This window comes from Panulirus ornatus, chromosome 2, assembly GCF_036320965.1.
Source record: "Panulirus ornatus isolate Po-2019 chromosome 2, ASM3632096v1, whole genome shotgun sequence".
NCBI classification, from domain to species: domain Eukaryota; kingdom Metazoa; phylum Arthropoda; class Malacostraca; order Decapoda; family Palinuridae; genus Panulirus; species Panulirus ornatus.
In genome coordinates, this window is record NC_092225.1 from 23,521,443 (window position 1) to 23,536,823 (window position 15,381).

A 15,381-nucleotide genomic window follows, 5' to 3' on the forward strand; every position below is an offset into this window, starting at 1 on the left:
AACAGCCTATAGCCGGGAACATGATGGTTCCAGATTAGTGTTGAATTGATGTATATATGTTTATAGTGAACAACTTCGTGTGATTAGGAAGGTGAAGCGAGATGGCGGAGAGTTGAAATAGGAGGTACTATAATTTTTTTTTTTTCCTACTAAAGAGTTTTGGTTTATTTCATTTTCTCTCGCTCGATATTGACTTACTTTGTTCTGTATAAACGATAAAATTTTGGAACGGCTCTCGTGGTTCATTATCGACAGTCAGGTCGTCAGAAAAATGACACCAGAGTTATGAGGTCCGGTGATCATAACCTGGAACATTATGGGACCCCGAGCGCAGCCTTGTGGTACTCCACAGGGATAATGCTGTTCCAGTGTGATAACACAGGATGGCAGGGGACACTTTGTTGGTTGATTTTCATATGCCTAGTTTGTTTTTATGAATTATATATATATATGAATGTATCTAAAGAAGGATTCAAAGATATTAAAAGATCTTACGAGAACTTAAAATCTTGATTGACTTGTCGTATGTATGAATGTATCTAAAGAAGGATTCTACGATATGAAAAGATCTTACGAGAACTTAAAATCTTGATTGACTTGTCGTATGTATGAATGTATCTAAAGAAGGATTCTACGATATGAAAAGATCTTACGAGAACTTAAAATCTTGATTGACTTGTCGTATGTATGAATGTATCTAAAGAAGGATTCTACGATATGAAAAGATCTTACGAGAACTTAAAATCTTGATTGACTTGTCGTATGTATGAATGTATCTAAAGAAGGATTCTACGATATGAAAAGATCTTACGAGAACTTAAAATCTTGATTGACTTGTCGTATGTATGAATGTATCTAAAGAAGGATTCTACGATATGAGAAGATCTTACGAGAACTTAAAATCTTGATTGACTTGTCGTATGTATGAATGTATCTAAAGAAGGATTCTACGATATGAAAAGATCTTACGAGAACTTAAAATCTTGATTGACTTGCCGTATGTCAGTATTGAGAGGATGTTGATTAGGAAAAGAAAGCTAAGTGACTTTTCATCCGTTTTTACTTGGGTGTTCGGCAGAAACAGACAGGGAGGTAGGGAGAAGTTAGCCAAGGTGAATCAATGACATTCGGGTGTAAATCAACCCTAGCCAGTCCAGAGCCTCTGTTGGTCAGCTGTAGCCACATGTCGTTTTCCTCTGGCTCAATCATTATTCATGTCTTTGGTCACCCGTCTTTACGTAGTGTCTCCTCCTGGTCTGGGAAGAAACGGACGCGTTTGGTCTCCTCTCCTTCCCATCTACCTCAGACTCCTTCTCTGCCTCCTCTAAAACCTCCTTCTCGTTTGTAGGGCTGTTGAACGCTTGTCACATGCGACCAACAGAACTCAGTGCGAAGACCATATACCTTCAAATCTAGATAGACGAGACGAATACATCAGTCTTTTCTCTTTGCAACACGCCTGTGCCAAGAAGGAAGCTCAGAGATTGGAATGTATTCCTTAGATTTTTCTTTCAATCTTTTGAGAGGTGGGCCTTCTGCCCCCAAGAACCCGGCAGCAACTAGGGTAATGAAGTTTACCCGTTCACACTTCCCTGTAGAATTTCTCTGGCGGTATACCCTGAGCCTTCCCTGTAGAATTTCTCGGGCAGTATACCCTGAGCCTTCCCTGCAGCCTAGATAGCTTGTTCGGTGTTAGCGAAAGGAAATGTGCGATGGTAAAGGTAATTACGTTAATTCAATTTAGGTTAAAAGTGTAGCTCATAATTTATGGCTAATAAGTATTACATTTATGTATAACTAAGCGATGTTAAAGGTAATTACATTAATTTGATTTAGGTTAAAAGTGTAGCTTATAATTTATGGCTAATAAGTATTACATTTATGTATAACTAAGCGATGTTAAAGGTAATTACATTAATTTAATTTAGGTTAAAAGTGTAGCTTATAATTTATGGCTAATAAGTATTACATTTATGTATAACTAAGCGATGTTAAAGGTAGTTACATTAATTTAATTTAGGTTAAAAGTGTAGCTTATAATTTATGGCTTATAAGTATTACATTTATGTATAACTAAGCGATGTTAAAGGTAGTTACATTAATTTAATTTAGGTTAAAAGTGTAGCTTATAATTTATGGCTTATAAGTATTACATTTATGTATTACTGTAAGACAAAAAAGAAAACAAGACATAAAACTTGCGTTCAGAAAACGTAAAAAAACAAAAGAATCAAAGAAAATGTTCATGTTACATGGAAAATGGTCATTTATAATGTTCACACACACACACACACACACACACACACACACACACACACACACACACACACACACACACACATGCGCGCGCTAGAGAGAGAGAGAGAGAGAGAGAGAGAGAGAGAGAGAGAGAGAGAGAGAGGATGACCCCGGAAGACTTTTTAGGAGCATATAAAGTACAGTTAGTGGTGGGACCGAGTTAGGTAAGGTAGGTAGGGGGGAAGCGACAAGGCAATATTGACGTCAGCTTGAAGCTTGGGAGAGAGGGGTCTGTGTTGGTGGTGATGTTGGAGAATGGTGGAGGAGATGGTCGTTTTGGGAACATCGTTGGAACAGGAAAGCTTTTCTCCTTGCCCAGGTCATGTCGAGGTCAGGTCACGTAGATCTACAAGTTGGGGCTGATTTAGATTGACGAGTTGATCTGAAAGCAAATTTGCAAGCCGAAGTTAAGCTCAGCTGAGCTGACCAAATCAGTTTACAAATTACCTCGTCCTGCTATTTAAACTCTCTCTCTCTCTCTCTCTCTCTCTCTCTCTCTCTCTCTCTCTCTCTCTCTCTCTCTCTCTCTCTCTCTCTCCCAAACGAACGCGTTCTTCTTCAATTATTTAAAACTATTTGAAGCGCGAATTCGCGAACGCTATCAATATAAGTACGAAATCCAGCTCCGATTTACTGTATTCCAGTTGTTTGTGTTGGTGCAATGTGGCATCTTATCGGCCATTACCATAATCATGTTTACTTCAAGATTATTTTTTTTTTTTTTTTTCAGTTTTACGTTGCAATATTTTCCAGAGTTTTCGGGGACGGTAACAGTAAACTGTAAGTTATTCTTTTCTACGGAGTATCATTGTTAAATCCACATCCGTTTTCCGACTTTCTTTTGTTCGACGCCTCGTGTCAACATTGGACGCAACCTGTGACGTCACGAATGTAAACATACATTTCCCGCGCTTTTTGTGGCGGGTTTATGGCTCCCATCTCACACAGCGCCTGAGGGGGTTTAGGCTCCCGTCTTTGCTTTGTTCTACGCTGGAACAGCAGTGTAAAGTTTGGAGAACAGCATTTGGGCTACTTCTTCACGTTAGCCACGTTGCTGTTCAGTTTGTTCAGTAGGTCTGACAGGTAGGCAGTTCTTCAGTGGATAATGAACATCTGTTCAGTTATGTTCCACTTGAGAGGCTAACCCGTGCACGCAGTAGATCAGGACACAGAATAGGTTTTTAAGCACACCCTGAGCACGACGGTACGACTGCTGAGCACGACGGCACGACCCTTGAGCACAACTGGACGACCTTGGGTAGAAAATAACAGGTCTTTGGACACGGTGTGAGCACCGGTACTTCTTTCATTAAACATGTTAGTGATCTCCTGCCATACTTTTTTCCGACTTATCCTCTCTCTCTCTCTCTCTCTCTCTCTCTCTCTCTCTCTCTCTCTCTCTCTCTCTCTCTCTCTCTCTCTCTCCCCGCACCGCATAAGACATTTATGGACGATTGAGGTATTGATTTTCCAACATTTCAGCATTTTGTCGCCCACTTAAACCGCCCTCATTTACAGCTACGTTTTTTTTTTTTTTTTTTTTATCTTTTCGTCACTCAGTTCTTTCCTCCGCTTCGCCCTCTCGCTAGCAGACGACAAGTAAACAAAAGAGGGACCACCTCTTTACTTATTCTAATGACTGGTGGGCGACACGGAGAAAGGGCACCCAATTATGTGAAACAATTTTGTCTGGTTGTGTTTTATACTGTAAGTATACGAGACCAAAACCCATAACGAATTTGGTACAGCAAAAATTTTTTGGCGGCCATTGTGCGGAAATACTTTTGGTCAGTGATTGTAGAATAGGTGCGAAGGGTGGGAGTCTGACCCAACTTGGAAGGATTTTTGTTTTGATGGGACACCCAGAGGACTTGTTCAAAAAGAAAATGGAAATGATGTAAGTAGATGGATGAATGGAATAGATTGACTGGAGGACATGGGTAATGCAGACGCCATGCGTTGATTTAAGATGTATGGTAGTTGAGAGTGTTCAAGAGATGAGGACCCACGAATATAGCACTTCCTCCCCGTACATTACAAAAGGGTGATTTACACACACACACACCCACCCACACACACACACACACACACACACACACACACACACACACACACACACACACGTAAAACCAAGGGTCCAGAGAGCACGTGCAGGAGGTGGAGATGGACTGGGACATGGTCTGGGATCAGAGGGGGTCTTCACTATTGCCAACCTTAGGAGTGAGAAGGAGAGACCTTTGACAGCCAGCAGCCCGGGATATTATTGAACGTCCCGGGTGAAGAGAGTTGTGTACCAACCGCTCGCCCGAAGCCCTTATGTAGTATCGATTTTTTAGGAGAGGCGATAGGCAATTGACACCTCTCAGTTAGAGGGGTAGGATGGGATGGGGATGGGGTGTCACAAACATGCATGGTCTGCAAGCTGCTTGGGGAGAGAATAAAGATATTTAAATCATTTGTCACAAACTGGTTTAGAAATTACAGGAGATATGGAAGAAAATGTTTTGTTGGTCATGTACGATTCTATGAGGGTAAGCAACACTTTGGAAAGAGAGATGGATGGACTGTGTGTTATTTCCAGGGTTTCCCCCGGAAAGCCTTTGACGCTGTCCCCAACAAAGAAATTCATAAGAAAGGTCGAACTTCAAGCTGGGTATTTCAGAACGACTGTCGGGAAGAGAGTAGAGGACACATGTTAGGATCAAAATTTTAAGATAGTTGAGAGGGAAAGGCTGCCTATATCTCATGTGTTTGATATACTCTTTCCTGAAGAAGATGTATCCTATCCAGATATGTAATGTCAGCCGGTTGAACCATCCATGGAAGTGCTACCCCCTGGCACTGGAGTTTTGAAGCGATGTTTCTCTCGTTAAAACTAAACTGATATAGTAGACTAAACACACGTGTGTGTGTGTCAGTGTGTGGTGTGTGTGTGTGTGTGTGTCTGAAACAAACATATACATGATGGAGACACTGGACAGCATTAGTGTAAAATCGTTCCCTGTAACACACACACACACACACACACTCACACACACACACACACACACACACACACACACACACACACTGTGAATAGCTTTATATGATAATGGCCATGTGTCAGTCCATCAATGGTACACGTGTGTGATTGAATACACCATTGTCATTTCCTCTACTGTATCTTTGGCCTCTGAGGGAATTACTGGGTCACGGTGTAGTCAATAAATTTACCAGAAAATAATGGATTCCTTGTTTTCGTACGTAAGGGGTCGGTTCCATAGGCCTTATGTACCCTACACGTAAAGCAGGAAGTCGATTGCGGTGAGGGAAGTGAAATTTACTGCCAGTGTATTTTGAACGATGTTGACGGGCGATTTAAGAGTGTTATTAGCCTGTGATTTTTGTGGTGTGTCTCGCGGGGGGGGGAAGGTTGGTCTGTGACGTCAGAGGGGACCCATGTCTCTGGGATTCTTAACTGTTTTCCCGCTTCAATTTCTCTCCCACACACTCTGTCCCTTTTTCCCGTCTTTCCCGCCTCTTCTTGTTACTTCCGGGTGCCCGTGTACCGCCGTTCACAACTGTTCAAGAATATTAAGTTATTTCTAATTAATTCAGTCCATGGCGTTGTTCAGGTGTGATATATATATCAGATAAATGATGGCTCTCCTAATGGCGGTATGTTGTGGTTCCCGATCAAGTTGCCAACTTACGATATTTTGGTCTGAAGGCTCGTTTTCTCTTACTGTGAATATTCTGGAATATTCATTTCTGTTCCCTATGAATAATTGCTCCCTGAGGTTGAATTCTTCCGTCATGACAGTTATGAAAATGGTTTTCGGTGTTGTGGTAAAACTGTTAAGAAATACGTAGATGCATATACTCATATAATAATCCTTTGCTCTTTTTTTTTTTTTATTATAGTGTGTACAGTATTGGTGGATATGGAGTATTTCTTACGTATATATAGGATGGATTACCTGCCATCATTCTCTTCGCTTGAGTTCTGTGAAGAGCAGTGCTCTCTCTCTCTCTCTCTCTCTCTCTCTCTCTCTCTCTCTCTCTCTCTCTCTCTCTCTCTCTCTCTCTCTCTCTCTCATACAGCTATTACTCTGGCTTGGGAGGGAATGTTGCATGGTGTATTTTTGATGAGGATATATCGATAATTTTGGCTTGCAATGTAAGCAGTGCTTTAACTCCACGCTTAAGGGATAGATAAATACATATTTCCTTCCTCCTCTCCCCCCCCATTTGAGTATGTTTCAAATTTATCGTTCGACATATCTCCAGCTTAAGCTTATGATAATTTGTAAATAGTCCGTACACGCGGACTAGGGCTAGTTTAATCTTACGATAAGCTGATCACGTCACAGACAAATGAACCAGCTTAATCTGACGGATGGGGTTTTCCTGTGCCATAGCCATATGGGAAAAGCTTAATCATATGACAAGCCTTTTTCCAGATACGCGGACCTGTGGCCAAGCTCTTAGCTTATAGTAAGCTTTCCTTACTCTTAAATCTACGGTAAAGTGTACCAGCATTCAGTAAAGTTAATTTCTTCTGACGCCTCCCTGATATATATATATATATATATATATATATATATATATATATATATATATTTATTTATTTATATATTATACTTTGTCGCTGTCTCCCGCGTTTGCGAGGTAGCGCAAGGAAACAGACGAAAGAAATGGCCCATTGCGCCATATATATATATATATATATATATATATATATATATATATATATATATATATATATATATATATATATCCTAGAAGCTTCTTTCTTGCCCCAAACTTTTAGCAAGTTAACTCAAGCTGAATTTCCACCCGTAAGCTTGTCCACTTCGGGTTGCCCGTTCCCTGGCATGCTATTGAAAGAGATTTTTTACTTTTTTTTCATTTCAAACTTTTTTCTTCTCTTATGTGGATTTTTTTATAGAGGAAAGTTTAGGATGGGTTCGTGTTAGCCTTTGGCATAAAGAGAGTTTAGGGAGGTGACTTTATCGCTGGGTGTAAGAGTCACTTCAAGAGGTGTTTGCCAGGGGGGGCTAGCGCGTCGCGCTCACCGCCGCAGGGAGAGCTAGTAGGGTTACCGAGAGAGAGAGAGAGAGAGCGAGTCCTGTGCGTTGCCCGTCGCCATGGCTATGCATTCATGAGAGAGAGAGAGGGTGTGTATGTGTGGACTGAATGCCAGTAGCCCGCGTGTACAGGGTGAGGGCGAAAGAACACGGTGCCCGGGCAAGAGGAGTGACACTAGGCAGCCACTGAAGTACTGGCTTGCTACTCCTCCCGATGCCCGGGGATGGTAGTATTAGTAGTGGTAGTAGTATTAGTAGTAGTAGTAGTAGTAGTAGTAGTAGTAGCGGTAATATACCTCCCTGGGTTGTGGCTGCCTACCACCACCACCTCCTTACCAGAGAGAGAGAGAGAGAGAGAGAGAGAGACCATAATCTCAAGACCCAGGTCTCGTCTTCTAGATCGAATAGAGAGATCTTTTGTACACTCCTAATTACCACGTAACAAATATCGCCCTTGTATCCCCCCGACATACCGTTGGCAATAGGATAACGAGGTAGCTCAGTGATGACTTTCGTCTCTGTGTATAAGATCCATAGGGTTGTATATAGCTTTATTTTCACTAACCTCTTATATATAGACTTTTTCCCCCAGATTTACTGTGTTTTTTTGTAAACTTATACATTTACATGTTTCATGGCAGTTCAGCCTTGCTCCATTTACTTTTTTATTGTAAATGACAAGAAAATTGTAAGTTATTTAGTTATAAAGATATGGTTGATCATAAACATTAGTGTCAATTTACGTAAATCTTATTTTTGTCTTCTTTTGCTATATGTTCATGATACCTTTCAATGCATTTCAGAATTGAAAAAAAGAAATAATAATAATTTAAGAAAGATAATGTAAATAACTGTAGAACATTACGGTCTTTTGTTATTATTTGAAAATCAACCCACCCCAAAAAGACTCGTAATTACCTGTAAATGATGTAAATTGATGAGGGATATCCATCAAACCACGACCTTTCTGAAGGTCCTGCTCCCACCCGCCATGGATAATGAGCTGTAAGGAAAGTTTTGTTTTTTTCCCCTTGCCCTCAAAGTTCGGGACAACCCTTAATCAGGAAAGTTCAGGGTCGGGTAGTCTCTCTCTCTCTCTCTCTCTCTCTCTCTCTCTCTCTCTCTCTCTCTCTCTCTCTCTCTCTCTCTCTTCTCCCAAGTTTAGAAACTTGGGTTCAAAATCCCAGACAGATTTAGTAAAGCTTTTTCGTTGAAGGGAGACGGAATAGCTAAAGTCTTGAAGTAATAAAAAATTGGAAAGTCTTGACAAAAAATTATAAAAATCTGTCTTGACAGGAATTGGCAAAGCAAGTCAGGAGAGAATGTAGCAGGCTAAGCCTTGACAGGGAGTAGCCAAACTAAGCCTTGACAGGGAGTAACCAAACTAAGCCTTGACAGGGAGTAGCCAAACTAAGCCTTGACAGGGAGTAGCCAAACTAAACCTTGACAGGGAGTAGCCAAACTAAGCCTTGACAGGGAGTAGCCAAACTAAACCTTGACAGGGAGTAGCCAAACTAAGCCTTGACAGGGAGTAGCCAAACTAAACCTTGACAGGGAGTAGCCAAACTAAGCCTTGACAGGGAGTAGCCAAACTAAGCCTTGACAGGGAGTGGTAGAGTTGACAGGAAGCCAGGGGAGCGCTCCGTCTTCAGCAGTGAGTAATAACCGAACCAATTATGGACAGAAAGTGACAGAAAGTAAGAAAGCTCATACCGGAACCACGAGAGCGATGGCTGGTGCTGCGTGTTTGTGTGTGTGTGTGTGTGTGTGTGTGTGTGTGTGTGTGTGTGTGTGTGTGTGTGTGTGTGTGTGTGTGTGTGTTACAACGTCAGAGGATTGTATCACGTTCAACCCCTTGGACACGGTAGTGTCGGACGTGTGGGCATGACAGTGCGACCCCCTGACCCTTATGGGTCAGGGGGTCGCACTGTCATGCCCAGAGGGCTACTTAAATCTCCAAAGTTGCCAGATAATCATTATTTCATAACCTCCTGGTGGTGATGTATTTCCAGAGGTGCCCTGTGCGCTCAGGGCAATTTCTCTACCGCCTTTCTTAAAAAACGGGCACGAAACTTACCCCCGCGCGCGCGAGCTCCCATTGGAAATGGTCCTTCTTCCTTCCAGTGTGTTTTCCAAACAGTTCTGTACGGCAGTTTGACCGTCCCCCGTGCCATGAACTGGCAGTTTGTTCTCCCGGTGGATTTATGGAAGGGTCGTGAGCGCTGTGCGAACCACCTCCGGATTGCAATCTTCATGTTTACATTTTTTTCCCCCTTCCTTCCTCTTGTGGGTTATGTGTATATACACACGTTCCCCGCGCGTTGTGGCCTGTCAGACTCAGCCTTGTTATTTTATGTGTTATTTGTCATTTTATGACTGGGCCTTTAAAATATATATATATATATATATATATATATATATATATATATATATATATATATATATATATATATATATATATATATTTTAAAGGCCCAGTCCTCTGTTCTTAACGCTACCTTGCTAATGCGGGAAATGGCGAATAGTTTGAAAGAAAAGAAAAGATATATATATATATATATATATATATATATATATATATATATATATATATATATATATATATATATATATATACTTCCCACGTATTCCCTGCGTGTCGTAGAAGGCGACTAAAAGGGGAGGGAGCGGGGGGCTGGAAATCCTCCCCCTTTTTTTTTTTTTTTGATTTTCCAAAAGAAGGAACAGAGAAGGGGGCCAGGTGAGGATATTCCCTCAGAGGCCCAGTCCTCTGTTCTTAACGCTACCTTGCTAACGCGGGAAATGGCAAATAGTTTGAAAGAAAAGAATATATATATATATATATATATATATATATATATATATATATATATATATATATATATATATATATATATATATTAGCCGTATTATGGCTCCGCTTTACTTAATTCGTTGATAGACTTGATCGAGTCGTACCCACCTCTCTCTCTCTCTCTCTCTCTCTCTCTCTCTCTCTCTCTCTCTCTCTCTCTCTCTCTCTCTCTCTCTCCCTAGTCGTTAGTGTCTGCCTGTTCAAGGTGAGAACACACACACATGGCGGGGTAAAGACGGGATCGCGCCAGTCGTAGGGAAGAGAGGGTGGGGGGGTGTCATATCTAGGCAGGTATCGCGCCAGGAAAGCGCCAGTCAAGAGCACACACAACGCGCCAGGGCTACTTTACGAAATGATAGCCTAAATAAAGTGCCTATGACGTCCCTGATATCCTCAGTAAAGTGCCTATGACGTCCCTGATATCCTGAGTAAAGTGCCTATGACGTCCCTGATATCCTCAGTAAAGTGCCTATGACGTCCCTGATATCCTGAGTAAAGTGCCTATGACGTCCCTGATATCCTCAGTAAAGTGCCTATGACGTCCCTGATATCCTGAGTAAAGTGCCTATGACGTCCCTGATATCCTCAGTAAAGTGCCTATGACGTCCCTGATATCCTCAGTAAAGTGCCTATGACGTCCCTGATATCCTGAGTAAAGTGCCTATGACGTCCCTGATATCCTCAGTAAAGTGCCTATGACGTCCCTGATATCCTCAGTAAAGTGCCTATGACGTCCCTGATATCCTGAGTAAAGTGCCTATGACGTCCCTGATATCCTGAGTAAAGTGCCTATGACGTCCATGATATCCTCAGTAAAGTGCCTATGACGTCCCTGATATCCTGAGTAAAGTGCCTATGACGTCCCTGATATCCTCAGTAAAGTGCCTATGACGTCCCTGATATCCTCAGTAGAGTGCCTTATGACGTCCCTGATATCCTCAGTAAAGTGCCTATGACGTCCCTGATACCCTCAGTAAAGTGCCTATGACGTCCCTGATATCCTCAGTAAAGTGCCTATGACGTCCCTGATATCCTCAGTAGAGTGCCTTATGACGTCCCTGATATCCTCAGTAAAGTGCCTATGACGTCCCTGATACCCTCAGTAAAGTCAAGATCGCGGTATCAATACGTCACCGGTATCAATACGTCACGTCCAGTAAAGTCAAGTGCCTATGACGTCCCTGATATCCTCAGTAAAGTGCCTATGACGTCCCTGATATCCTCAGTAAAGTGCCTATGACGTCCCTGATACCCTCAGTAAAGTCAAGATCGCGGTATCAATACGTCACGTCCAGTAAAGTCAAGTCTTAACTCCAGACGACGTGCTAAGTAAAACCTCCCGCATACGATGTCGGTAAATGTGGTCAGTCAAGTTCGTACCAAGGCAATAATGACCTCAACGTGCCAGTCTTATGGATAGTAAAGTGTTATACCACCTCGTTAGTGATGTAGCCAGTGTACTGCATGGCGCGCCGGTAATAAAGCCAGTAAAGATCATCATGACACGCCTGTGTTGTGGCCAAATAAAGTTCACATCCATATGTGTTGTGGCCAATAAAGTTCACATCCATATGTGTTGTGGCCAGTAAAGTTCACATCCATATGTGTTCTCACCAATAAAGTTCACATCCATATGTGTTGTGGCCAATAAAGTTCACATCCGTATGTGTTGTGGTCAATAAAGTTCACATCCATATGTGTTGTGGCCAATAAAGTGTTCACATCCATATGTGTTGTGACCAGTAAAGTTCACATCCATATGTGTTGTGGCCAATAAAGTGTTCACATCCATATGTGTTGTGGCCAATAAAGTTCACATCCATATGTGTTGTGGCCAATAAAGTTCACATCCGTATGTGTTGTGGTCAATAAAGTTCACATCCATATGTGTTGTGGCCAATAAAGTGTTCACATCCATATGTGTTGTGACCAGTAAAGTTCACATCCATATGTGTTGTGGCCAATAAAGTGTTCACATCCATATGTGTTGTGGCCAATAAAGTTCACATCCATATGTGTTGTGGCCAATAAAGTTCACATCCATATGTGTTGTGGCCAATAAAGTTCACATCCATATGTGTTGTGGCCAATAAAGTTCACATCCATATGTGTTGTGGCCAATAAAGTTCACATCCATAAAGTTTACTAGTGTCTCCCTCCACCCCCATCACACCGCACCCATCATGACGCCCCTCCACCCCTCACAACATCTCTCCTCCACCCCCTCACAACATCTCTCCACCCCCTCACAACATCTCTCCTCCACCCCCTCACAACATCTCTCCACCCCCTCACAACATCTCTCCACCCTCCCTCACAACAACACCACCCCTCCCTCACAACATCTCTCCACCCCTCCCTCACAACACCGCCAGTAGCGCTAACCACAACTCCTGCCAGCAGAGGCCGACTCGGAGTACGAGAGCGACGGCGACTCGACCAGCAGCGGCGGTGGGTCTGGCCGGAAGCAGCAGCTGAACAACAAGTTGGTGCCCTTTGGTGCAGGCGGTCCACTGCTGGCCCAGGCGTGAGTATCTTAGTGGTCCACCACTGCTGGCCCAGGCGTGAGTATCTTAGTGGTCCACTGCTGGCCCAGGCGTGAGTATCTTAGTGGTCCACTGCTGGCCCAGGCGTGAGTATCTTAGTGTGGTCCACCACTGCTGGCCCAGGCGTGAGTACCTTGTGCGGTCCACCGCTGGCACTGGAAGATGTATTGAAGGACAGTCCTAGCTTCGCTCTCATAAGGTCTGGACAAAGATTCATAGCAGCATGAGCAGGAATGGCGGGCTCCAGGCTAAATGACCCCAGGAGACAGGTAAGAGGAGGTGAGGACTAGGGTCAAGGACAGGGACATCAATACAACTGAATGATATGGTCGTTGAGCAGACAAGGACGAAGATCGTGGCGCGAAGCAGGTGGCCAGAGCTTCGAGGTGAAGTATAGTTAGCTGTCTGGGTGGCGTGGAGGATGACCATGGGAAGGGTGATGTGTATGGACATAGTTCTCTGTAGGGGTTAACTGTAGCGTACAGTTGGGACTGGGGGTTAGAGTGACATTAACTTAAGCAAAGGACTCGGACCACAGAAGATTAACCATGTATATAACGAGACTAGAGACAGGTATAAAGACGAGAAAGTGATTAAAAAGGTAAGTGACACATAACTGTCGAAGGGAGTTTAGTCACCAGGTGAGGGGTTAGAGACCACGTCTGGGAATGTCACACATGCTCCAGGGAACAAGTCTGGAGAATGTTTATGTAATCAGTTACGTCCTGAAAACTCTCTCTCTCTCTCTCTCTCTCTCTCTCTCTCTCTCTCTCTCTCTCTCTCTCTCTCTCTCTCTCTCTCTCTCTCTCTATTTAGATTCCTATGGACGTATGAACACTGAAGGAACTGAAAGGTTATGTAATGCCACAATTACGTAATGCCACAAGCCAGTTATCATAGCAGTGACGAAGACTTTGATGAATGTTGTTCATAGAGACACAGCTAGATTGATATAGTAATGATATTGATTGATAATTGATAAGCCTTCTCAAGAGTGATGGTATGCCAGTATAATGACAGTTTATCTTTACAGGCGAGAAGCTGAATTCTTCCACTGGGTCAAGCGGGCCGAATTTGGACCAGAATGTATTTTCCATTCATCCTTTCCTATAAAATATCCACGTCAGTATATTCTTTGTGTGTGACTTGGCGTTTCCTCTTGGCTATTGTCCTGCCGATTGATGTGCCGGAGGGAATGGTGGGTGGGGAGGAGCCTTCTGCTTTACTATCCTGTCTCCATCTATAGTGGTGGGTGGGGAGGAGCCTTCTGCTTTACTCTCCTGTCTCCATTTGTAGTTATGGGGAGGGAGGAGCCTTCTGCTTCACTATCCTGTCTCCATCTATATAGTGATGGGTGGGAAAGAGCCTTCTATTTTACTACCCTGCCTCAAATCTATGTAGGTTAAGGATGTAGACCTGTGTTCTAACCTCGTCCTAAGACAGATCAGATCTTCTGCTATCTGACCTTGCCATGTTGGCAGAGCGTCCTCGACCACAAGGTCAACAGAAATCCAACAAGGAATAGAGCATTCAATTGTCTTAAATATATATAAAAGAAAAATCCGTTTTTATGTTACATATTCTTCAAAGTATATGCTTAGATTTCTTTTGGCGTAAATTATAGCGAATTTAGTATTGGGTATTGTAAATATTTTGAGTCAGTGAGTCGTATTGTATGTATAAGTTTTATGACTATTTTTGGAGTGTTAAGTTTTGAACTCTTGACCCATTGGTGAGGTGGGGTTCAAGACCCTAGGCCCGCCCTAGCTCCACATATATCGTATTTCCTCCCACTAAAATCAAACACCACCCGCACCCTGTGTGTTTTATAATGAAAAGTTTAAAAGTGAAATTTATTCATAGGGACGACCCGGAAAAAAAATATTATTTTTGCATAGAATCCTTAGCCTACGCCTAAATTATATATTTTCGCTCTTGGTGAAATGAAGAGAGATGGGATATTCTTCAACCAATTTATTCAGCTGGATAGGTGGAATATTCTTCGGAATAGATTTACCCGAGGGAATAGAACTATATACAATATTCTTCACCTCACACCACACACCTACTCTTACTGCCCCACTTCACACGTGGATAGCCTAGCGTGTGTGTGTGTGTGTGTGTGTGTCCAGGAGTGAATTAAAGAAGCATTATATGTTTAAGGTAGATTCGTTGGCTGGTTATGTGGGCTTAAAGGGCCACTGACTGTCTGTCAAGTTCGGTAAGGACCACATCTTTTATTTGAAAACCAGTAGTCGATAATTTTTGAACACTGATGAATATAATAGCCCAGATCCCACAGTATTTCGCCCCCTCTTCGTGTTTATTGGTAGATATTATGAACTTTTGTGATATTAGGTAGTGACTGATTCAAGCGTATTTAGGCCATACTTTTTCTGCTCTGTGAATAGAAGCTGGTCGCTATCTGGACTTTTTAGTATCTTTCTTTTTAATTTTACCTGAAACGAATCTCAGTAATGAATATAGTTCAGCGATACTGGTCGAATGGATGAGAAATATTCCCCATCTTGTTATTGGGGTGTGTGCTTCAGCCCACTATGCAAAAATAGAACTTGTTCATAAGTTAGAGAGCAAAGATGACTGTCATTCAAGG

General features: G+C 42.5%; 1 protein-coding gene across 2 annotated transcripts in view; it reads left to right on the plus strand.

Annotated features, from left to right (window-relative positions):
* LOC139754283 (uncharacterized) overlaps positions 1-15,381 on the plus strand; it is a 245,920-nt gene that overhangs the window by 208,881 nt on the left and 21,658 nt on the right. For both annotated transcript variants that reach the window (XM_071671669.1, XM_071671675.1), the window contains exon 3: positions 12,625-12,748. In XM_071671669.1, the coding sequence (XP_071527770.1) occupies positions 12,625-12,748 (124 nt within the window). The remainder of the gene's footprint in view (positions 1-12,624; positions 12,749-15,381) is intronic.